The sequence below is a fragment of the Lactuca saligna genome, chromosome 3 (assembly GCF_052625555.1).
Source record: "Lactuca saligna cultivar CGN05327 chromosome 3, ASM5262555v1, whole genome shotgun sequence".
NCBI classification, from domain to species: domain Eukaryota; kingdom Viridiplantae; phylum Streptophyta; class Magnoliopsida; order Asterales; family Asteraceae; genus Lactuca; species Lactuca saligna.
The window spans coordinates 180,835,768-180,860,282 of record NC_136419.1 but is presented as its reverse complement, the minus strand read 5'-3'; the positions used below and the strand labels follow the sequence as shown (position 1 = coordinate 180,860,282).

General features: G+C 40.0%; 1 protein-coding gene across 1 annotated transcript; it reads right to left on the bottom strand.

The window, feature by feature from the left end:
- Window positions 1–14,534: 14,534 nt before the first annotated feature.
- LOC145037561 (serine/threonine-protein phosphatase BSL3) lies at window positions 14,535–23,987 on the bottom strand. The gene is made up of 21 exons (XM_078986247.1): window positions 23,026–23,987; window positions 22,457–22,517; window positions 22,259–22,337; window positions 22,072–22,151; window positions 21,871–21,965; window positions 21,679–21,778; window positions 21,515–21,584; window positions 20,623–20,724; window positions 20,427–20,508; window positions 20,093–20,272; window positions 18,429–18,702; window positions 18,063–18,291; window positions 17,809–17,979; window positions 17,460–17,698; window positions 16,867–16,951; window positions 16,703–16,801; window positions 16,361–16,560; window positions 16,110–16,185; window positions 15,456–15,591; window positions 15,229–15,368; window positions 14,535–15,095 (listed from the first exon to the last, which is right to left on the bottom strand). Exons 1-21 carry the CDS (start codon window positions 23,444–23,446, stop codon window positions 15,012–15,014), a joined length of 3,003 nt encoding a protein of 1,000 aa, XP_078842373.1. The 5' UTR covers window positions 23,447–23,987; the 3' UTR covers window positions 14,535–15,011.
- Window positions 23,988–24,515: the final 528 nt, after the last annotated feature.

Genomic DNA, 24,515 nt, shown 5'->3' with positions numbered 1-24,515 from the left:
TGGCAATCCTCGATAAGAAGTCGAAGGATCTAAGGAACAAAAGGGTGGAACTCGTGAAGGTGCAATGGCAGCACCGGAAGGCTTCGGAGTGGACTTGGGAGCCGGTGGAAGAGATGATGGAGCACTACCCCGAGCTGTTTCAGGATCGAGCAGCAGACTTCGAGGACGCAGTCTAAGATAAGTGGGGGGAGATTTGTAGCACCTGGTTCCTGGTACGTACTCCTTGCTATTTACTTTCTTAAAATAATGCATTTTGCCTTGGACTCGGCGAGTTGATGGGCCAACTCGTCGCGTAGGAGTGGGACAAGGCGCGAGAGTTGGACTTTGGACTCAGCAAGTCGGTCCCTGGACTCGGCGAGTAGGCCCTGGTTGGGTAAAAACCCTAATCTGGATGTTTGCACCCTATTTAAACACTCTAACTTGGCCTCCTTTGTCCCTACCACTTCCAAAGAGCAGTAGAGCGAGACCCTAGCCCCCATATTGTTCTTGAGAGTGTTTTTGGCTTTGTGAAGAATTTTTGGAGCTTGGAAGAGGAAAGAGGTGGTTGAAGAGTGCAAGGAAAGAAGTAGATCTGAACTCTACTCAGGGAGAAGCTTCCATTCAGGTAGAAAATTCCCTACCTTGATCTTTAGGTCATTAGTTACCATTTTTGTCCTAATTTGGTGGGTTTCAAGCCCTAAAACACCAAACTCCATGTGTTGTGATAAATGAGCCGAAAGGACTTCAGATCTAGGCTTATTGGATGAATTAGAAGCATAAAGTTTCTGTGGTTGAAGTGATTGAGATCCCCATTGAGTGCATAACCTCATTAAGAGTTTGGTTTTGGCCTTATGAGCTTATAGGGTCATGCATGCACGTAAAGTTTGCAACTTTACGTGATAAGCATGCTCAAGGAACATGGATCTATGGTTTTGAAGTGTTTCATGTCTTAGATTTGGCCTATATGGGAAATGGGTCATAGGGACTCGGCGAGTCCCAAGGAGGAACTCGGCGAGTTTGTAACAACGTGAATTTTCAAAATAATTTTTCATTTTTCAAACAATATAAACCATCATATAATATTCTCAAATCTCACGTTTAGCAAATGTCATCATAATAAAAATACATCCCAAGATCATAAAGAAAATCTTTCGTCAGTGTGTACAGATCATGCTGGCGCTTCCCACGGTACTCGCTAGTACCTGAAACACATAGCACAACAACTGTAAGCATAAATGCTTAGTGAGTTCCCCAAAATACCACTTACACACGTACGCCCTTCCAGGCCATGACCTTCCGTACCATGTGTCTCAGGGGACTTCCGTCCCAACCCGGTAGACCTTCCGGTCCTACCCGTGTCGACCTTCCGGTCCATAACTCCCTGACCTTCCGGTCCACATCATAATGCCTTCCGGCCCATAACATAATGCCTTCCGGCCCATAACAAGCATATCATACATAGCACATACAAAACGGTTAACTAATCACATACAATGCATATATCTTATAGCATATCCGACCTTCCGATCACACATAGGTACCCTTCCAAGTACAGTATAGTGAGAAGACTCACCTCTGATATCTCGGTAAATCATTGACTCGGTAGAAATACGATCTAGCCTCCGCCTAAACACATAAAACAAATACTCCCATAAATATAACTATACTCCAACCTTTCTTAACATCCTCAGAAGGGTAAAAGACCATTTTACCCCTCTTCTGGCTCAAAAGGCCTCACTGCTAACCAAACCCTAAAAGTCAACCAAAGTCAACGGTCAAACTTTAACCCGAATCGGCAAGTGTACTTGGGCAACTCGGCGAGTCCACCTGTGTCCACTTAACTCCTTAGTCCCATTTAACACGTCGAGTCCCTCCCTTTACTCGACGAATCCCCAAGCAAGAATCGTGGGGCTACCCTGACTCAACTCGCCGAGTCCCAAGAACAACTCGGCGAGTACATGCCATGCACAAGTTCTATTGACCTCCTGAGGTCAGATCTGTTCCTCAAATCCATAGATCTGACCTTCCCAAGCAATATGATCACGTAAAGCTCGAAACTTGATGCTTATATATACATAATGGCATCAAATGGTGATTTAGTCCCAAAAATGGCAACCTAAGTCCAATCACCCCACAAGGACTCATAAAGCTTAATGGATTGAAGTCTCTGGACCTCTTTGAGTCCAGATCCAAAGCATAGACTCGATAAGGGACCAACTGCTCCACATAAACATCCTCAAAAGAGGTTAGAAAACCCTAATCTCTAAGTTTAATACCAAAACTGAAGAAGGTCCGAATGAATACCTCAAGTTGAAGTCTCTGGACTCTGAAACCACTTGAATCACACCTCCTTCAGTCTCCTCTTGCTCTTGATCACCTACTTTTTGCCAAATCAAAGATAGAAAGATCAATTATGGCTTCTCCTTCCTCCCAAATGATATAGCTCACTAAGGGTGCTCTCAAGGGACTGGTAGCCGCAATGGAAGGCTAAGAGTGCCCTTAAATAGGCTCTAACCCCAGAGGATTAGGGTTTCATTAAACAGCGTGGACTCACCGAGTCCACTCATGGACTCGCCGAGTCCAATGCGAACCCGGATGATCAACCACGACCCTACTCGGCGAGTCTACGCATCAAATCACCGAGTTCCTTCACATAATCCAAAAATAAATATTAAAATAATATACCTGGGATTCTGGATGTTACAATTCTCCCCCACTAGAATCAGACTTCGCCCTCGAAGTCTCATTCTGCAAACAACTCAGGATCCTGCTCAAGCATCTCGCGCTCCGGCTCCCAAGTCAGCTCTGACCCCTTCCTATGTTGCCACTGCACTTGCACCAAAGTCACTTCCTTGTTCCTCAGAACCTTGACTCGTCAGCTATACACTTCCTCAATTGCGACACATGAAAAGTGTCGTGAATTTGACCCAACTCTGCAGGTAGATCCAAACAGTAGGCTACTGTGCCTACCCTCGCGATTACTCTGAAAGGTCCAATATATCGAGGCCCCAACTTGCCCCTCTTCCTGAATTGGATCACTCCTTTCCAAGGAGAGACCTTTAAGAGTACGAAGTCACCAACCTGAAATTTGAGTTCGGACCGACGTCTATCCGCATAACTCTTCTGGTGACTCTGAGCGGTCAACAACCTCTGCCTGACCTGTTGTATCTGCTCAGTCGTCTAAAGCACGATCTCTGTACTACCCATTACACATTGCCCCACCTCTCCCCAGCAAATGGGGGTCTAACACCTCCTCCCATACAACAGCTCAAAGGGTGGCATACCTATGCTCGAATGATGGCTGTTGTTGTACGAAAACTCTGCCAAGGGTAAATATGTGTCCCAACTTCCGCCAAAATCCAAAACACATGCTCGGTGCATATCCTCGAGTGTCTGAATCATCCGCTCACTCTGTCCGTCCGTCTGTGGGTGGTATGCGGTACTAAAATGCAGCCTTGTACCCAACTCCTCGTGAAACTTCTTCCAAAATCTGGAAGTAAATCGTACGTCTCGATCTGAAACAATCGACATCGTAACCCCATGTCGCGATACCACCTCCCTCACATACAACTCTGCCAACCTCTCAGCAGAAGAGCTCTCACTAATAGCAAGAAAATGAGCGCTCTTCGTCAACCTATCCATAATCACCCAAATTGCATCGACTCCCCTAGCAATCCTTGGCAATTTGGTGATAAAATCTATGGTAATCTGTTCCCACTTCCACTCGGGGATCTCCAGCGGTTGCAGCTTATCATGCGGACGTTGGTGTTCGGCCTTAACCTGGCGACAAGTTAGGCACCTCTCAAAGAACCATGCAACATCCCTTTTCATACAGCGCCACCAATACTCCTTCTTTAGGTCCAGGTACATCTTAGTGGCCCCGAGATGGATCAAGAACTTCGATCAATGTGCCTCTTCCATCAAAATGGTACGCATCCCGCCCACAAACGGTACCCAAATCCAACCCTGAAATGTCATAAGTCCCCGGTACTGGTAACGAACTTCAATACCTGCCCGACAACTCGCTCCTTCTTTCGGTTTTCTGGTCTCACAGCCTCAGCCGGGGCCCCTTGAATGGTTTCCAATACCGGAGTCATCACCATAAACCTCAAACAAACGTCTCAAATCAGGGTGCTCTCCGCCCTACGGCTCAAAGCATCGGCTACAACATTAGCATTTCCCGGGTGGTATAGGATCTCACAATCATAATCCTTCACCACATCCAACCATCTCCTCTGGCGCATATTCAGGTTGGGCTAATCCATCAAGTACTTCAGACTCTTGTGGTCCGTGTATATGGTACACCGAACCCCATACAGATAGTGACGCCAGATCTTGAGGGCAAATACCACAGCCCCCATCTCCAGATCGTGGGTGGGATGTCTCGAATCATGAGGCTTCAGCTGCCTCAATGCATACGCTATCACGTGACCCCTTTGCATAAGCACTTCCCCTAACCCAGATATTGATGCATCACAGTAAACCACAAAATCCTCCATCCCTTCCGGGAGTGCGAGCACCGGGGCTTCGCATAACTTCTGGCGAAGTGTCTCAAATGAGGACTGCTGCTCCGGACCCCATGAAAATTCAACACCCTTCCGGGTCATCTTGGTAAGTGGTACGGCGATCTTGGAGAAATCCCTAATAAACCTCCGATAATAGCCGACCAATCCCAAAAAGCTCCTGATCTCAGTGGGTGATCTCGACACCTCCCATCTCATCACCGCCTCGATCTTGGCCGGATCGACCAATATCCATTTCTGGTTAACAAGATGCCCTAGGAACTGGACCTCTCGTAACCAGAAATCACACTTGGAGAATTTGGCATACAGCCTCTCCGATCTCAGAACTCGAATGATCTCCCTCAAATGCTTCTCATGCTGCTCTCTAGACCTCGAATATACCAAAATATCATCAATGAATTCGATCACCGACTGATCCAGCATCGGCCTGCACACTCTGTTCATGAGATCCACGAACGCAGCTGGGGCATTGGTGAGCCCAAAAGGCATCACCACAAACTCGTAATGTCCATAACGAGTTCTGAATGCAGTCTTCTGGATATCTTCATCCCGAACCCTCATCTGATAATAGCTCGACCTCAAGTCTATCTTGGAAAACCAAGATGCCCCCTGCAACTGATCGAACAGGTCATCGATCCTCGGCAACGGATACCGATTCTTGACCGTCAACTTGTTCAACTCCCGGTAATCAATACACATCCGGTGTGAAACATCCTTCTTTTTGACAAAAAGGATCGACGCTCCCCAAGGTGAGCTACTCGGTCGAATAAACCCCTTCCCCAACAGCTCCTGAAGCTGTGAGGATAACTCCTGCATCTCTGGCGGCGCGAGGCGATAAGGCGCCTTGGTGATAGGTGCTGCTCCAGGAACCAAATCGATACGGAACTCCACTTGTCTTTCCGGAGGCACACCCGGCAATTCCTCGAGAAAAGCATCTGGAAACTCGCACACTATCAGGACCTCATCGATCGAACTTGGCCTCCCTGCGGCCACTCGTGTGTCCATCACATAAGCTACAAACCCACGGCAGCCTTGCTGCAAACTCTATCTTGCCCTGGCAGCCGAACAAAACACCGACCCAGGACGCGTACCCTCTCCATACACGGTAAGAACTCCCCCACTAGGATCTCGTATAGTCACCAGCTGTCTCTCGCAGTCAATAACCGCTCCAAACTTACTCAACCAGTCCATGCCCACGATGACACATACATCTCCCATCGCGATAGGAACTAGATCAATTGGGAACTTGACGCAAAAAATCTCGAGCACACATTCTCGAATCACCTCAGTGGCATACACCGCTTTCTCATCAGCTATGGAAACCCTCAGGGTTCGACTCATCACCTCCCAACTAATACTAATGTGCTGACTAATAGCCAAAGATACAAAAGACCGACTCGCACTCGAGTAAAATAATACCAAGGCAGGTATAGAATTCACAAGAAAAGTACCTACGCATATCATAATATAAGCACGATATCTCAACATGAAAGTAAATACACGAAAGAATACATACCAGCCACGACATCGGGCGCCGCGCGGACCTCCTCTGCAGTCAACTAGAAAGCTCTCCCACGAGCCTTCGGAGCCTCAGCCTTCGCCGGTCGAATCTCGGTAACCCTAGCAGCAGGCGCAGATCCCTGCACTGATCCCTGGTGTAGCTAAGGACACTCGGCCTTCCGATGGCCGGTCTAGTTGCAATGGAAGCAAACCATAAATCCCTTGGGGCAATCCCTGGCGATATGCCCCTCCTTGCCACATTTGTAGCAAGCACCCGATCGACAGGCCCCCTCATGACCCTTGCCGCACTTTCCGCAAGTGCGGCCCTTCTGGCCTCCCATCCTCGAATCGGCGGACTTGGTCCGCTTGGCCGCCGGCTGAGACTGAGCCAGCCGCCGATCCATCCTCTGAGACTCGGCCTCCTCCCTGGCCTGAGTCTCCAACTCAATCTCCCACTTCCGGGTATTTTCCTGGAGCTCATAAAATGTCATGTACGTCGAGTTCGACACGAAATCCCGAATGTCCCTCCTCATAATACCCAAATATCGACTCATCCGTGTCTGCTCAGTAGACACCTGCTCAGGGCAGAACATCGCCCTCTCATGAAACTTCCGAGTGACCACAGTAACCGAATCATTACCTGCTTGACGTTCAAGAACTCTTGAATCAGCCGTTCCTTCTCCACCGGGGAACATACTCATCTCTGAACATGGTGGTTAACCTCTCCCAGGTCACTGCTGAAATCTCTGCAAGAGTGAAGTTCGTTGTCACGAACTTCCACCAATCCTTCGCTCCTAGGCGAAGCTGGTTCAAAGCGAACCGTACCCTTAGATGCTCCGGACATGAACACGTATAGACGCATCCCTCAATGTCAGAAATCCATCTCATCGCAGCGATCGGATCGTGCATCCCATCAAACTCGGGTGGATTCGTGTTGCTGAACTCCCAGAACAACAACGAGTCACCTCCCTGAGGTCTGGCAGCAGCCACAGCTGCTGTAGCTGCAGCGGCTGCGGCCTCAGTCACCGCGGCGTACCGCTCATCAAAAGTATCCAACAGTGTGGTCTTGATAGACCCAAACATCTCCGAAATCTCGGCCCTTATTGCCGCAACCACCTCATCTTGGATCATCTGACGAAGCTCCTCGTCACTCACACCGCTCGCCCCAGGTCTGTGGCGTGTCTCAACCATGATACCTCTCTGAAATACAACATAAAAATATCAGAGACTCGATCGAGCATACTCGCACTCGATAACGCAACCCTACTCGGCCTCCAATGCCCAAAGGATTCTTACTTGGGCTGCCCACTGATCCGGTGTCTTCAGTAGTACGGGCCCTATACTACTGATTACACCGCATCAGCATTCACCCCAAGTCCTCCTCCTTGGATCCCGGAACGCAAATACTCTATTTACGCTATGCATTGGCTACCTACTCGCTCTCAAGGCATTACCTAGTCTACTCTAGCAGGCATAACATATCATAGCATATCTCATAACACATATTGTAAGGATATTTCAAGGATTTTACCGTTCGGAAACTGGCTGACCATACACACTAATCCTTCTTTGGTTATCTCAAAACCTCTTATAAAACTTTGTGTTTTTATTATTGGAAAATTTTTCTCAAATCCTCGGTTTGAGTTCAGTTATGCCCTTAGGTGCACCCGAATCCCTCAAACCAAGACTCTGATACCAACTTGTAACAACGTGAATTTTCAAAACAATTTTTCATTTTTCAAACAATATAAACCATCATATAATATTCTCAAATCTCATGTTTAGCAAATGTCATCATAATAAAAATACAACCCAAGATCATAAAATAAATCTTCCTTCAGTGTGTACAGATCATGCTGGTGCATTCCCACGGTCCTCGCTAGTACCTGAAACACATAGCACAACAACTGTAAGCATAAATGCTTAGTGAGTTCCCCAAAATACCACTTACACACGTACGCCCTTCAAGGCCATGACCTTCCGTACCATGTGTCTCAGGGGACTTCCGTCCCCTTCCGTCTCAACCCGGTAGACCTTTCGGTCCTACCCGTGTCGACCTTCCGGTCCATAACTCCCTGACCTTCCGATCCATAACTCCCTGACCTTCCGATCCACATCATAATGCCTTCCGGCCCATAACAAGCATATCATACATAGCACATACAAAACGTTTAACTAATCACATACAATGCATATATCTTATAGCATATCCGACCTTCCGATCACACATAGGTACCCTTCCAGGTACAGTATAGTGAGAAGACTCACCTCTGATATCTCGGTAAATCACTGACTCGGTAGAAATACGATCTAGCCTCCGCCTAAACACATAAAACAAATACTCCCATAAATATAACTATACTCCAACCTTTCTTAACATCCTCAGAAGGGTAAAAGACCATTTTACCCCTCTTCTGGCTCAAAAGGCCTCACTGCTAACCAAACCCTAAAAGTCAACCAAAGTCAACGGTCAAACTTTGACCCGACTCGGCAAGTGTACTTGGGCAACTCGGCGAGTCCACCTGTGTCCACTTAACTCCTTAGTCCCATTTAACACGTCGAGTCCCTCCCTTTACTCGACGAGTCCCCAAGCAAGAATCGTGGGGCTACCCTGACTCAACTCGCCGAGTCCCAAGAACAACTCGGCGAGTACATGCCATGCACAAGTTCTATTGACCTCCTGAGGTCAGATCTGTTCCTCAAATCCATAGATCTGACCTTCCCAAGCAATATGATCACGTAAAGCTCGAAACTTGATGCTTATATATACATAATGGCATCAAATGGTGATTTAGTCCCAAAAATGGCAACCTAAGTCCAATCACCCCACAAGGACTCATAAAGCTTAATGGATTGAAGTCTCTGGACCTCTTTGAGTCCAGATCCAAAGCATAGACTCGATAAGGGACCAATTGCTCCACATAAACATCCTTAAAAGAGGTTAGAAAACCCTAATCTCTAAGTTCAATACCAAAACTGAAGAAGGTCCGAATGAATACCTCAAGTTGAAGTCTCTGGACTCTGAAACCACTTGAATCACACCTCCTTCAGTCTCCTCTTGCTCTTGATCACCTACTTTTTTCCAAACCAAGGATAGAAAGATCAATTATGGCTTCTCCTTCCTCCCAAACGATATAGCTCACTAAGGGTGCTCTCAAGGGACTGATAGTCGCAATGGAAGGCTAAGAGTGCCCTTAAATAGGCTCCAACCCCGGAGGATTAGGGTTTCATTAAACAGCGTGGACTCGCCGAGTCCACTCATGGACTCGCCGAGTCCACTCATGGACTCGCCGAGTCCAATGCGAACCCGGATGATCAACCACGACCCTACTCGGCGAGTCTACGCATCAACTCGCCGAGTTCCTTCACATAATCCAAAAATAAATATTAAAATAATATACCTGCAATTCCGGATGTTACAGAGTTCCATGAAGGTGGCCTTAGACTCGGCGAGTTGGATGAACAACTCGGCGAATCCTATGAAGATTGCCTGGAACTCGGCGAGTTGTTCTTCAAACTCGGAGATTCGGGTCGCGAGTCGGTTCAATCGTCCCAAGTAATGAGTTAAGGGTGATTCGGTGAGTGGGAAGAAGGACTGGTCGAGTAGGACCAGGTTAATAGGAAAAGGACTCGACGAGTCTATGCCATGACTCGGTAAGTCCAGTCAAATGGACATTGACTTTGACCAAGGAGTTGACCTTGGACCAAGAGAGGGTCAATCTTTTGACCTAAGGGTATTTGTGGGTATCTAACCTATGTTTATGGTTTATAGTTGGAGGATTTGTGATCCAGCAGTCAGGTGCTCAGCAAGCAGACTTCAACAGCTACTTTCGAGGTGAGTTACCTTCCAGTAGCGGTGGGTCTAAGGCCACAATGTCGGCCCACCAGTAGGAGAAGTATGATAGATGATTGTCTTTGTGATATCATCTAGGTTTGCTACTACCTGATATGTTATATGCTAGCATGATATGTCGTATGTGATAGTAGTAGAGTTCGGTTGTTAGGACCGAAGGGTAGTGAGACACCCCAGATACGTCTGATAGTATGTGATGATATGTTTGCTTGCTGGCTTGTTATGTTATATGCGATAGAGGTAGTAGGAGGGGACCAGTCCCCGAGTTCAGTTGTTAGGACCGAAGGGTAGTTCAGGAACCCCAGATATGTCTGATATTATGTTATGTTATGATATATGTGATAGTAGCAGTAGGGGGTGAAATAGTCCCCGAGGATCGGTCGATAGGGCCGATGGGTAGTCAGCACCCCAGAATGGACTGACATGGGTAGTCAGCACCCCAGAACGGCTTAACACGGGTAGGTCGGCACCCCAGAATGGTCGTATCGAGTAAGTCGGGCACCCCAGAATTACCCGGCAATATGTATGATACGTGATTATATGGTATGCGGTATGATGGGGGGAACTCACTAAGCTTCGTGCTTACAGTTTTCAGTTTTGGTTTCAGGTACCTCTTCTTCGAAGGGGAAGGAGTTGGCGCGGTAGCAGCACATCACACACACGCTTTGTATTCCGCACTATGAGATTTTCCTGGGGATTTGTACTCTGACATTGTTATGTTTTTATAAACTGGTTTCCAGACACGCACATCTTTTATGAAATGATATGGTCGGTGAATGTTTTATTTCTAATGTTTTGCTAAGTATGTGTTTTAAAAATGAAATTTTTGGCTCGTATTTTTGGGATGTTACACGTTTGCTTCGAAGTTGTGATGTATGTTGAAGTTCAACAATCTAGGGCATGAATTGAGGGTATGATTTTACCTCTCAGTCACCAGATTTTGCGTCACCAGAGGGATTTCATGATTGATGTTGATTCCTTTGGAGATTTCATCTCGAAAATCGATGATGATTATAGATTTTAGAATATGATTTGATTATGATTACAGTTTCAGATTTTGGTTTGTTTTGGTTTTAAATTTCAAAAAAGAAAATGGTGTTGATTTCATTTGGATTTGAGCTTTAGATTATGGTTTTATATCAAGTTTCGGATTCTAATTCTAGTATTATATTTAGTGGTTGTAGGGTGCCAGTCACCGATGTAGGAGGTGTCGGTGGTTAGTGCTGGAATGCATACGGAGAGAGAGAGAGAGAGAGAGAGAGGGAACCCACACATATTTAATATCTTCTTAAATTAACTATATAAATAAATTAAAAACAATTAATTAGGACAATATGGTTATTTTATGTTTGGAAAGATTAAATACAATTTTAAACCAATTAAGAAACTATCCGAATTAATTTTTGGATATAAAATCGTTTTTTTTTTTTTGCCACAACACACTTGTTTGTAATTTACTCTGTATGGAGTAGACCTGGCAAAACATGATACGACACGAAAACCCGACACGAAATTAGCGATTTAGGGTCAGAAATTTCGACACATTTATGTAAACGAGTTGACATGACACGACAATTAAACGAGTAAGCTTAGGGTTAAGACTTTCAACTCGAATATGACCCGTTTAATTATATATTATTTATTATAATAGATTTCATGTTTTTTATAAATATATTATATGTTATAGACTTTTAGTGAGCCTTACTCAATAATTATAAGTAATATTTAAATTTTCAAAGTTAATTAATGTTAGTCATCCTCACCACCTATCCATTTTGCTCTCCAACTTTAATTCTTTTCATTTTTACTTCTAAACTTATTATAAATTTTATCATTCAATCTCATAACTCCAGTTTTCACTTTTTTCTTTTTGCTTCCACAACTCTTACTTTCTAACTTTTAAAATATTTCAACTCGACATGACACAACATATTTATAATGTCTAAACTTTAACCCAAAACCCGACATGAAAATAAACGGGTTGATACGACAGGACACCCTAATTAAACGGGTCAGGTTAGAATCAAGCCCTTTGAACCTGTTTAATGTATTGACACGACATGACACATTTGTCAGGTCTAATATGGAGTGGGTGTTTGGGATAGCTTTTCAAAAAAAAAAACTTACTAGTTTTTTAGTTTTTCAAAAAGCTAATAAGTTAAAAAAATGTTTGTGTATTTAATAAGAGTTTTTTAAAAAAGTTTTTTGGATAGAAAAAAATAAAGTTTTCAAAATGCTGGAAAATCCTAGCTTTTTAGTTTTTTAACCATTTTACTCCTAAAAATCAGCTTTTCTTATCCAAACATTTTTTAAAATCTGTTTTTCCTAAAAGTCATAAGCTAATAAACATTTTTCTTAAAAAAATCACTTTTAAATAATAATAATATTATTTAAAATTAAAAATTAATATAAAAAATAAAAAATAAAAAACACTAATTCTGCACGGTGTGTTTTTATTTGTGATGCTAACTGTAGTTAAAGCCCTCTTCCAGAGTTGCAGATTATTATGATGGTCATGGTCATGGCAATTCCAAGAAACATTGCTTCTTTCATCGCCGCTCATCCCCTCAACAAACTCAAACTCTAAGGTATCTTTACTACTCTTTCTTCCTTTATTTCTTTCGGAAACACTTCATCAAGTTTAGGATTAGTTATGGAAATATGTTCCCCCAAAAGGATTTTTTCTCAGCATTCGTTCGTCTCCTTCTTTTAATCGTCAAACATTGTTTACTTACCCTCGATCTGTGTTCGACAAGATTACTAAACTTAAGGATGCCCTCAAACTGTTAGATGAAATGACACAGCAGCAACCTCTGCCAACAATTGTTGAATTCACTCTGTTGTTGCAAGCTGTTACCAAAATGAAACACTATTCTTGTTCGATTGAGCTTTTCAAACAAATGAATGCCATTTGCGTTCCTGTGAATGTGTACACTATTAGCATTGTGATCAAGTGCTGTTGCCAAATGTACTGTGCACCAGTGAAGGATTTGCAGTCCTAGGCTATGGCTACAATATAGTAGTTTGTTGAACGGGTATTGTAAAAAATTGAAGAAGGCAGAGGCAATGCATCTGTTTAATGAAATGATTCAGAAAGGTATGAAACCAGATTGTTTCTAGTTGGAGATCGTAAAGCTGCATATGAGCTCTTTAATGAGATGCGAACACACAATGTGATTCCAAATGAGTACACTTACACAATAGTTTTAAAGGGTCTATGCATACATCAGATGGAGTGGTGTCAGTTCCTTAGTTGCTGAAACTGCACGAGAATGTCTGCAACTCCATGTTTTTCTTCTAAATATTTCTAAAACTGAGTTTTTGGGCATAGGATTTGTGAATGGTTAGGATGTTTGTTTGAATTTTGATCTAAAACAGAGTGTTTTGACTTTTTTTTAAATTGTGCAAAGCAACATTTTCTTGGTCATTTTGTTCTCTTGATTTTGAATGTATGTATATTGCATTAAATTCCATATGGGATTTTAAAGATTTAGCAATTCAGGTTTAGGCCCTGTTTGTTACAAACTACCATGTATTGATGACAATGGGACAAAGCTAAAAAGGATGGGGACCCACTCTCGATCTCTTGTTGTACTGGGAAGGTCATTTGGTTTGAAAGAGAGATTCTTTTTTGTTCATTTGAGATGGCTAACAAAAATGTAAAATGTTGACATGGAAGTAATAGGGAGATGATGGTTTATTTTTTCTAATTTAACCCGTTAAGTTGCAAACAAAAACCATCAAAGTTGACATAGTGAATAGAAAAAGAAAAAAATAGACATTTGGATATATATATATATATATATATATATATATATATATATATATATATATATATATATATATATTCATTTTAAATAATTATTTTGATAAATTGCAATAAGCTTTTGTCTTGAAAATGATCAAAAGATATGAAAAATTAAAATAGATTACAACTCTATTATAGAGGACATAAGGGTGGAGTGAATGGAGCGGAAAAATGGATCAAAATACTACACATCCAAATATTGAAGTATACCAACTTATAATTGTTATAGAGCATCCCATAACTTGTTCCTCTTAGTTATGCATGATTAGAAGCGAATAACATTTTCAACTTCAAATACCACGTATGGCCCACCTTACCCTTTAAGGCTACTTATCCCAAAATAAAATGTATATTTCTTCAACATGCCTTCATTTACAACATCATATGTATCTTGCACTCATTCATAGCATTCCAATCATAATCTATGAAAACTTGAGTGTTACAATTGGCGTTGCTCACATGCTTCAACTTTCCACCTTGAGGTGTCATTAAAAAAATACTTAGGCGTAGACAGAAAAACACTCACTAAAAGTTGTCTCAAATCTAAAATCACATTTGTTTTAGATACTCGTTAAATATTTTCAAGATATTCTTAATAATTCAGCTTTGATTTCATTTCGTTTTATGACTATGTTATGCAATATCATCTCAATATATGTTTTAGCAACCATTACATTTGATGCATTCAATTACCGACACCTAAAAGAATTTAATAGTACGTGGAAGAATAGAATAAAAAGACATACAAACACTACAATGTACAAGATTAAGTCGAAAGCATTTGACAATCACCAAGTGCAAAGAAAACAAGCCACATAAACAAGGGCAGTATCGTAATTTGCACATTGATCACCACATACTACAATGGGAGTTTAGAAACGAAAAGTCTCATAAATGTAAGTTTTTTAACGGAAGAAAAAGGGTTGTTTGTTATCTTCACACCAGATGTTACATTGTACATAAAAATAAAAAAAAATAAAAAAAAAAAAAAAAAAAAAAAAAAAAACATAACACAACACCACCACCTCCTCCTCTATATATTACACAAACATATATAACCAACCAACAACCTCCTCATCTTTAATAAAGAAAAACCCAAAACAAAGCCAATCATACACCTAAACCAACCACAACAAAAATCATATAAAAAAAACTATCACCAACCAAATACCCGTTTGTCAATGTACAAAGGGCCTTCGCTCTCTTTCTCCAACACAAATCTTGATTATTTTTCCAGAATGTTTCCACTAACTACGTGGTGTGGGACCCTTGAAAATCTCTTGAGTGGTAAAGCATGAGAGCCCATAATAAGTTTTTCCCATGATATGATATTTGATGCGAAAGCCAGCTAAATCCATGCAAGAGAGCCACGATCATTTGCAACTTGGGGGCGCCCCCTGGTTGGTGTTGGTGGTCTGTTTGCATTAAGCTCCTAACAAATATATAAATCAAAGTTAGGGCTTGTTTCTTTTTTTACTTAAGACTTGTTTTTTGCAGACTAGCTGGTTTGAAAATGGTTTTTGGAATGTTAGGGGTAAAATGGTCATTTAATTGAATAACAGTACCTGCATCCATGTGTCTTCTATGTGGCGTTCTGGTGAAGTTTCGGGTGATGAGATGGCAGGTGGAAGTGGATGAATGAGTTTCGGGACCACCACAAGATCTCTACCCAACACTAATATCGCACCTGCATTATTTGCGGTCCCTACACGGAAATTAAAAAAAAAAAATCAAAATATTAATAATTTAATCGTGCTTTTAAGTTCGTTATACAGACAGAAGAGTTAGTTACCACAATAATTAGTGGCTGAGAAAAGGGTAATCAGGTGTCCTTGTGCAAAACGCTCAAAACCATCCATTACACATTCATGTGCACGTACAATTAATTGGAGATCATTATTGTTGCAGAACTCCATCACACGATCAGGCTGTGAAAATAATGAGGATAATAAATATGCAAGTGGTTCATGGAGATTCAAGATTAAAAAAAGAGTAAATTTTGAAAATAACCTACTTTACGATTTTTTTTACCAATGTTTTATATTTTACATTGCATTTCTTTACCCATGGTAACAAACGTATTTATAATTTTTCACCAAGACTAGAATTATGTAATTGAAAGAACTTAACTTTTGTCTAGAACAGCAATGTACTAACAACTCCCTGCCTATAATAGCAATGTACTTGCAATTTTTTTATTACTAATAACACCAAATAAGCAACATGAAACTTGTAAGCATTTTACAAGTTTTACATATATTGGTATTATTAGTAACAAAAAAAATATAAGTAAATTGCTACTAAAGGTTTCAGATTAGATAATTCTAGTTGTAAAAAAAATGTAAATACATTGCTAATATGGGTAAAGAAGTGTATAAAATTGAAGTCCATCGGTTATATTAGTAAAATTTGTAAAGTATGTTGCTATTCTAAAACCAAGACTCACCCCAAAAGTAACTAATCCAGGACCTCTGGCATTTGGTCGGAGTCCTTCCACACTGTCATTTTCTGTTGGGTCAGACCTATTGAGAAAGATGGGGTTGGGGTCAGAACTCAGAATGAGAACTAATACCAATTAATCAAATTAAGATATATATATATATATATATATATATATATATATATATATATATATATATATATATATATATATATAAGTTGAAATGTTGAATGATTGATGAAAACTAGAAAACCAACCACAACAAATCCATAAGTACAATTGAGCCAGCCTCCATGGTAATGGGTCGTTGAAGGTTTTCGATTTGTTCAATATGGTTAATTGACCTCCCAATACCACCATGCATACAAATGATCTTTTTCTCAATTAAAGCTGCTAGTGGCAACCAGTTGAATAATCTGTTTATACGGTGCCATACCCATATTCCATCTCTCTCACCCTGTTCAGGATAAATAGTTCCCATCACCATCAGTTTGGTTGGATGGAATTGAATGGAAGGACAAAGGAATTGAATGAACTATTCCATAATACCAAATACCAAGTAAAATTGCATCAATGAAACCAAAAACATATGATGTTACCATTCGCTCAATGCACTCGATTCGAAAGCCGAAAAGTGCGTTTATATCAGCAGCTTCATGATTCCCACGAATTAAATGAACGTTTTGTGGATACTCAACCTACAAAATTCAACCAGTTACAAAAGTAGAATCAAGTTTCCCTGTGAGACAAGCGCGAATAGTACCTTTAGAGCTAACAGAAGACTAATGGTTTCCAAGCTGTGTTGACCTCGATCAACATAATCTCCTAAGAAGAGATAATCGATATATCTGAAAATTTAACCATAAAAATTATTGTTAGTCAAATAATGTCACACAAATTAGGGGGCTTTTTGGTTCATATGTTGTTTCAGGAAATAATGGAAATCCGTAAAGAGAATTGGAATCTGAAAGGGGGTCCATAATTTTTCACGCATTTGGTTGGCAGGAAATGGAATGGAATTCAATAATAATAATCAAATAAATTTTTTAACTTTTATTTGTATTTAAACAATTTTGTTTATTGTAAAAATATAACTAACCTTTTTATCTATTTCAATGTATAATGAGGGAATTTTGGTTTTTTAATAGAAAAGAATTGAGTTCTTCAAATCCTTCCACCCTCTCCTAGAAATGGTGAAATCCATCAAACATGGAATTTGAAGGATTCTGACAGAACCGGGTTCAACCAAACACGTGACAGAATGGAAAATCTCAAACTCCAATTCCACCGGAATCAGCGAAAACCAAAAATGCCTTTCGTGAAATTATGATTTTCAGAGTAATAAGGATATCTTACGCAATGTCTCCAGCAGTGGATGGAGATCCATATTCATCAAAAAGTCGCATGAGGTCACCAAACTGACCATGTAAATCACCAAAAATCTTGATAGGAGCCCTTAGTTGAAGAACACTGGGTTCGCTTGAAAATATTCTCTCAGAGCTATCACAAAGATCAGCTATCTCATTGCAATCCAGAAAAAATTGCCTGCGAACAGGAGGCTTCCACCCACGAGGCTTCAACAGGTGAGCTATCACCTATATAAGATCCAAACAGAATCATCTTTATAAAACATTGAAGCAGTAAAAATTAAAGTAAATGAAAGCACTTCTTAATTTGAACTAAGAAGTAATCATATTATCTGTACCTTTTTGGGGACACTGTTAATCGACATCTGGCGATCTAGAAGCTTCCTAGCTGCGGTTGCATTTTCAGGGGTCCCATAGCTAACCCTCCTCCCTTCATTTTCAAACTGATCAATTGACAGCTGCCTCACCATTCCACCTAATGCTCCGCCAGTCTCTGCCGCCACCACCACCTGCAAAATTACCCACTCAACCGTCAACATACAAATAAACAAATAGATAAAAGACATTAAGCCACCGATAATTTTATACTGACAGCTCGGTGATGCAATCGAATTCCAGTTGGGGGAGGAGTGATTCCAACATCAGATTCTGGTTTTATCATTTGTTTCCCACTTGGAGTAGCCTCGGATCCACAATCCCTATCTGGAAGTTCAACTTCTCCATTAGACTGACGAGCTTTTGCAGCAGCAAGGGTTTTAGCAATGGCTTCTGCTTCTGCTGCTGATGCCTCAACCAAGTATTCCACTCCTTTGCTTAGTCTCCTGCAAAATCACCACCATGATATGGTTAAATGCAATAATAAATAGCATAGCACTTTCATTTACTTTTTTCTAATTCTTGAATTTAAGATAAACTTATTTACCCTCATTCATATTGTTAGTTTAATTGGTAAAAATACCTTGATCCGGGGAGCATAGCATTCTCGGTGCTGATATCTGTATACATGTCACCATTGACAGGTGGAGCAACGGGGCTCCCCAAAACGACTGAACCATCAGAATCGGATTCAGAAACGGGCTGCCTGGATCTGTCATCAACAAATCCATACCTTCCAGGTAACCTTCCTGACTGTGCATTGGATGATGCAGCTGCAGCAGCTGCATGTGATGCTGCAGATGTCATTTCAGCAGCAGCCAGATCTTCAGCAACTAACAGATCATCTAACAATACCCCTGCAATGAAACAAGTAGCAATGTACTTTCAGCTGTTTATGCATTATATCATCTTACTTTTATTTTATTTCTTTCTATTACTGTATTACATACAGCATCCTATTTTTTAATATATTTTTCTTATCAAGGTAAAAAATCTAGGCAGACATGCAGTTATGGCATTGTACACTACCAACTTTTTTCTTCTTAGGACATTATAATTAGCAAAAATCTATCAAATTATAGCAGTGAAATTTGCTTTGTATTTGGATGACATTGTTGTAATTAGGTAGATGCTTTCAAGTACTGTCATGTTAGGAAGAAATGGAAATAAGATGCCATTATAAACAAATCAATGGAAGTAATTTGGCTATTTCTTGTATTAACCCTGACAATTGAAGGAATAATTGTCACAGTATAAATATGCCATCTTGCTGACAATTATAGCACAAAAATTGATTTCTAGAAGAAAGATATGGAAGGAAAGTGAAATAGTGAATATATAATTTCTTAAATTCAATGATTAAGAAATGTAAATTTTTGCAAATAGAACTGCATTTGAACTTATATTAGAAATTTCAGTATGCTAGCCTTTAATAATTTAAGTTTTCTCCAAATCAAATAAATGTGCAGAGGGTAAGCAACAAGCGCTAACTTGTCCTAAATGCAATTATTTCTGATATTTTCCTGGTCAAGATACTCTAATACTTATCTGCAAGTTAGAGTATAAAACAAGCTCTGTAACAAGTGACAACCCTTACATAATAAGTTAAACAAAGAAATAAATAAGTGCCTGTTTTCATATACAAAATTAGAAAGTTGAAATAAAAAAATGTGTTTGGAAAATGGAAAGAATAGAATAATCCGATTCTTTCGGAAACAGTGAGATTGATTGAGCAATAAAAAGGGATATTTAAATAGTGATCAGAAACCCTAAAGAATTTACGAGAGAGGAAGCAACAGCATGTGTTGAGGTCAGATTTGCTAAAGAGAGACAAGAAGGTTTCTACGGATACAATCACCAGGTGTATTTTAAATTTTAGAATAAATATTTCTACAAATTATCTGCGGAATCCTTGTGTTATAGAAATTATAGGAAGCATGTTTTATAGCAAAATCAAGTTTCATTTACTATTGAAGCATGAACACAAAATTTTATGTGTAGATTATATTTTGGTTAAGCTGTGTTCAGTAATCAATTTAAGTGCGCCACTACACGCGAAGTAGAAGTAACAAACTCGAGAGAATATAAAGAGAAGTTAACATAAATTCTTTGTGAACATACTTTTAGAAGCTCATACGGTTCTTCATGAATGTCATGTAGTTGTATAATGTTATAATATTCAAATTTAAGTATACTGAATTACTGATATTAGAATTTAGACATAAAAACACTCTTCTTAGTTCTTACCTCCACGTAGACCACCATAGATGAAAATTAAATCGCCTACAGCAGCAGCTGCATGCCTACAACGCCTTGTCAATTCAACAGCAGCATCTCCACCAGCTGCATCAGCACTGTATCTGCCTGTTCGTGGAGAAGTCACCACAGATTTTGTATCACACCACACTCCTGCTGCAGTATCAAGAACTACACCAAGGGAAGAAAAAAAAAAGTAGTGAGAAACATTTGAAAAGATCATAGAAGCATATAATAGAAATAGGGTAATGTCATGCCATAATCCATATAATAAACTGTTAATTCCAATTTGCTTTTGGACAAGAATGCAGGGTCAAAATCATACCTGCCACACTTGATGAGTCCTCCACCATGCGTCCACCTCCAAGTGCCCCTCCAGATACATGGAGCCTAGCATTAACAAAGACCTAGAACAACATATGTACTTTTTAAGCACTCCATATGTTTGTATGTGTGCATATATATGTGCACTTAATACATGGAAAGTTATAACTTAAAACTAGTATTTTATAGGAACACACCGCTGCATGTTGATATCTAGGAGATGGTGAAACCCCAGGAGCAATTGCCCATTCCCATCTACCATCTCTGTGTTTTGCAAGTCCATAAGCACTAGCCAGAGGCTGCAAATATGATGATATAAAGCAAATCAGATATTTATATTATAGAGTTTATAGTGAAAGACAGCATTCCTATGACCCTGAATGATATTAAGGGAAAATTGCAGGTAATAGCTACATACTATGCCTTTTTACCAATATGCTTTCATTTTTACCAACAATAGCAACGTTCTTCTGATTTTCTACTGATTATACCAACTTTTAACATGATGAATTGGTAACAGGTTGCTTTTTGATTTGTTTTTTTATTTTTTTGCTCATGTGGCAACGATATGGCAATGTTTTAATGCTGGTTTGGCAATTATATTGCCACGTCATCACTGGTTCACTGCACATAAGCAAAAAACTGAAAAATATTCTACAAGTAACCAGTTACTGGTTCTCCAGGTTAACACTTGTTGTAATAGGTTACCTATTAGAAGTAATAAGTATAAAAGATATAGCCTATATCGATACAAAAGAGAAAGTATGTTGCTATTCCCGTAATGCACTAATATTAATCTTTTCTTTGGTATTGATGTGGTTTTCTGTGAGTATTCAAACATTTAAGTGTTCCTTTACACCAATAATAAAAAAATTATGTTATGCATAGTTTATGCTAAACACATTGAGGTTCTACAATTTTTAAAAGATAATGAAGATAGTTGCAGGCTTGCAGCTAAAATATTTAATAGCTATAGAATTAAGAATCATAGACTTCCATGTAACAATTAAAGCATTAACAATAATCAGATATTTTGAACAGTAAGTAAACATTTTCATGAAATAGTTAAAGCAATAACATGTTGCTCACCACACTATTTGCATCCCGGCCTCCACAAAGCAAAAGAAGACCATCAGAACGTGCACTTGCAGTAGCATACCTACATCAAAGTGGGAGGAAAATTAGTAGGCATACATGAAGAAGAATAATAGAAAGTTCCACAATGTGTGTGAAAAGATGATTAGTAGGCATACATGCATGGTGGTGGACCCTCTCCCTCTGGTTCTAATTTCCTCCATTCATATGGTTTTGCAGCTGTGTCTAAAGCCCATACATCAGCAAGAGGCCGCTTTCCTGTTTATAACAACAGGGTATGCATTTAGTATATGAAAAAAGAACCCAAAAATATTCGTTATAAATGAAGCAATACACTGAAAAAGACTCACCATCATTTCCACCAATTGCCATAAGATATCTTTGCCCCACCAGAGCCATGACATGCCCATATCGTGGGCCAGGGCCAGGGCCTTGAACCACCACTCTACAAGAAAAAAAGAAAAACATTTTTTTACCAAATTTGCAAAATTGTAAACTTCCAACATATGCAGATATGTACAAGTAAAGAATTAAAGATTTCAAATTTATACCTATGCCACCGAGGTCGTTGTTGAGTTAGGTCAAGAACATGGAGATCCTCAGCAGACAGACCAGCTGGACCAATTCCACCCTGTGTTGGATTAAACAAAAACATTTAGTTGAAATGTTGATATACTAACAGAAAATACACAAACTGTAAAGATGAGCTATTGAAATATGAACTATCACAATTCACACCTGAATAACCACCATTGTACCCACAGCAGTTGCCACATGAGCTGCCCTTGGTGTAGGTGGTTCTCCAAAGGGAGTTATTCTGCAAAAAAAAAAAAAATGGTATCTCATTGAATTGTAAAAGTAATTGAGATCCACTTGGGTGCAAGCATTAAATGGAAAAAGAAGGGGAAATAAAACTTGCAATGAAAAGGCACAAACCTAGACCATTTATTTGTCAATACATCATAACAGTGCACATCAGCAGTTGCGCCTGATAGACCTGTGGTATGAGACATATGGAAACAAGCTTTGAGGAGTGTAATCAAATGTCAGAATGAATGTTTTATAATGAATTAAAAATGGAATCTTATCCTACAGAGTGAATGTAGTTACAATATTTACGTTTTTAACACTAGAAACTAGATACTATATATAATTTGCAATTTGGTAGTTGGTACTTCATTGCTATACATTGATAGTAGCAGGAAGTGCAATTTGAAGGTCTCATAAAGAAAAAGCTTCAGATTCACTTCAATCAATTAACCTTGATTTAATCAATGGCCTGAGTTAATTAATTCAATCTCTATCCAGAAAAAGAAAATTTGAATTCTGGGTCCTAGTGTGACTGAATATACAAACTTCTACAATCTAGTGTGTCAACAGAATCAAAAGAAGACTGAAATCAACATACAATAAAAGCTTTTCGTTATTGTGTATTTTTACTTTTTCAGGAAAAAGTACTCAATAACGAAGAGTTCTGGTTGGAGAAAACGGAGGCAGAAACATACGGATTCCGGCACCTCCTGCAGAGGTTGGAGTCCCAGCGTTGGCGGAGTTGCCTTCGAGAGCTGTTGCACCACCAAAGAGTATAAGCCTCGGTCCCATATAGTTAGGTGTTCCTTCTTCCCCAACTGCAGCGACAGCAGTCAAGGTGTGTCCACATCTCGGACCTGGACCATCTTCCTTCTTCTCTAAAATAGCATTCACAACAGAATAATTAGGCGCATGTCTAGGCCCACCCACCGGACTACCACTTGTTGGCTGAACTTGAGACTGCAGCGGCTGAGCTGAGGAAGCCGGAGACTCCTCCCCGGCCGCAGCCGGAGACTCATCTAGCTGCTCCTCCGATGCAGGTCCATTAGTATCAAGGTTATCGCTGCTATTATGATCAACCTCCAACGACGACGCCATTGACGAATCCACATCCATCACTCAATAACTCGAAACCTTTATTCCCTAGATCGGAGCTTGAATTCTCACTGATTTGCATTCCTGATCAACACCATAACTTCAATTCCCACAACACCTCCTCCAATTAACTTGAATTATGAAACCCCTAACTTAGATCCTCACAGATTCAATCCGATTATCCCGACAAAAATCCGAGAAAGAGAAGGAAACCGCTCTTTATTTCTCCCTCTCTTTCTCTACCTTTCGGAAAAAGGAGAATAGCTTCTACTCTTTCTCTCTCTACGCAAATCTCTCAAAGATTCTTCCTCAGTCTAGAACCCTAAAACTCCTCACCTTTATTTCCCTTTAAGAAATTTCGATTTAGGTTTTCTTACTCTCTAGAAACTTAAATAAGTAAAACCAACTCTAATTTGACCTCTTCTTCTTGTCGCTTGACCTACACGTACGGAGCGTGAGACGGCGGGTGACGGTGGTGAGCGCCGGAACGAGGGTTGAATGATCGCCGGCTTAGGATTCTTTGGGTTCGGCTGATTGGATGACGAGGAAGAGAGGATTTTTTTTAAAATCAAAAGGTTAAAAGAGTAGGGAGAGTGAAATAAACGCGCTTAAAATGCGCGTTTCATAAGATAATAAAATATACTGCATCCATAAAGGAAATATTGATTTTTTTGAATTGTCCAAAAAAAACCGTATATTTTATTAACACTGTAATGTAACTCGTAAATGGAATCTATGTTGTAAACTATATCACATAACTTCAACAAATTTTATACAAAGTTTTACAGTAGGCATGATACTTGACATTGATAATAAGATTAAAAGGAAAAAATAAATTCAAGTTGTATGTTTTTAGGTTAATATATGATTACGAACGTCTAGGGTCTTATATATAAATAGGTAAAAGTTTAGTCAACTTGTATTTTGACTTTTGCATGTTAAAGAGAGGGACGTAAGGGAGTTAGTTTTTAGTTCCATGTTTCTTGTTATATTTCTCTTTGTACGGATACACAACATAAATAAGTTCTAAGAATTCTTTTTTAATTCTTCTCGACAATTCTTTGCTAATTATTGGTTTAACTTCTCATAT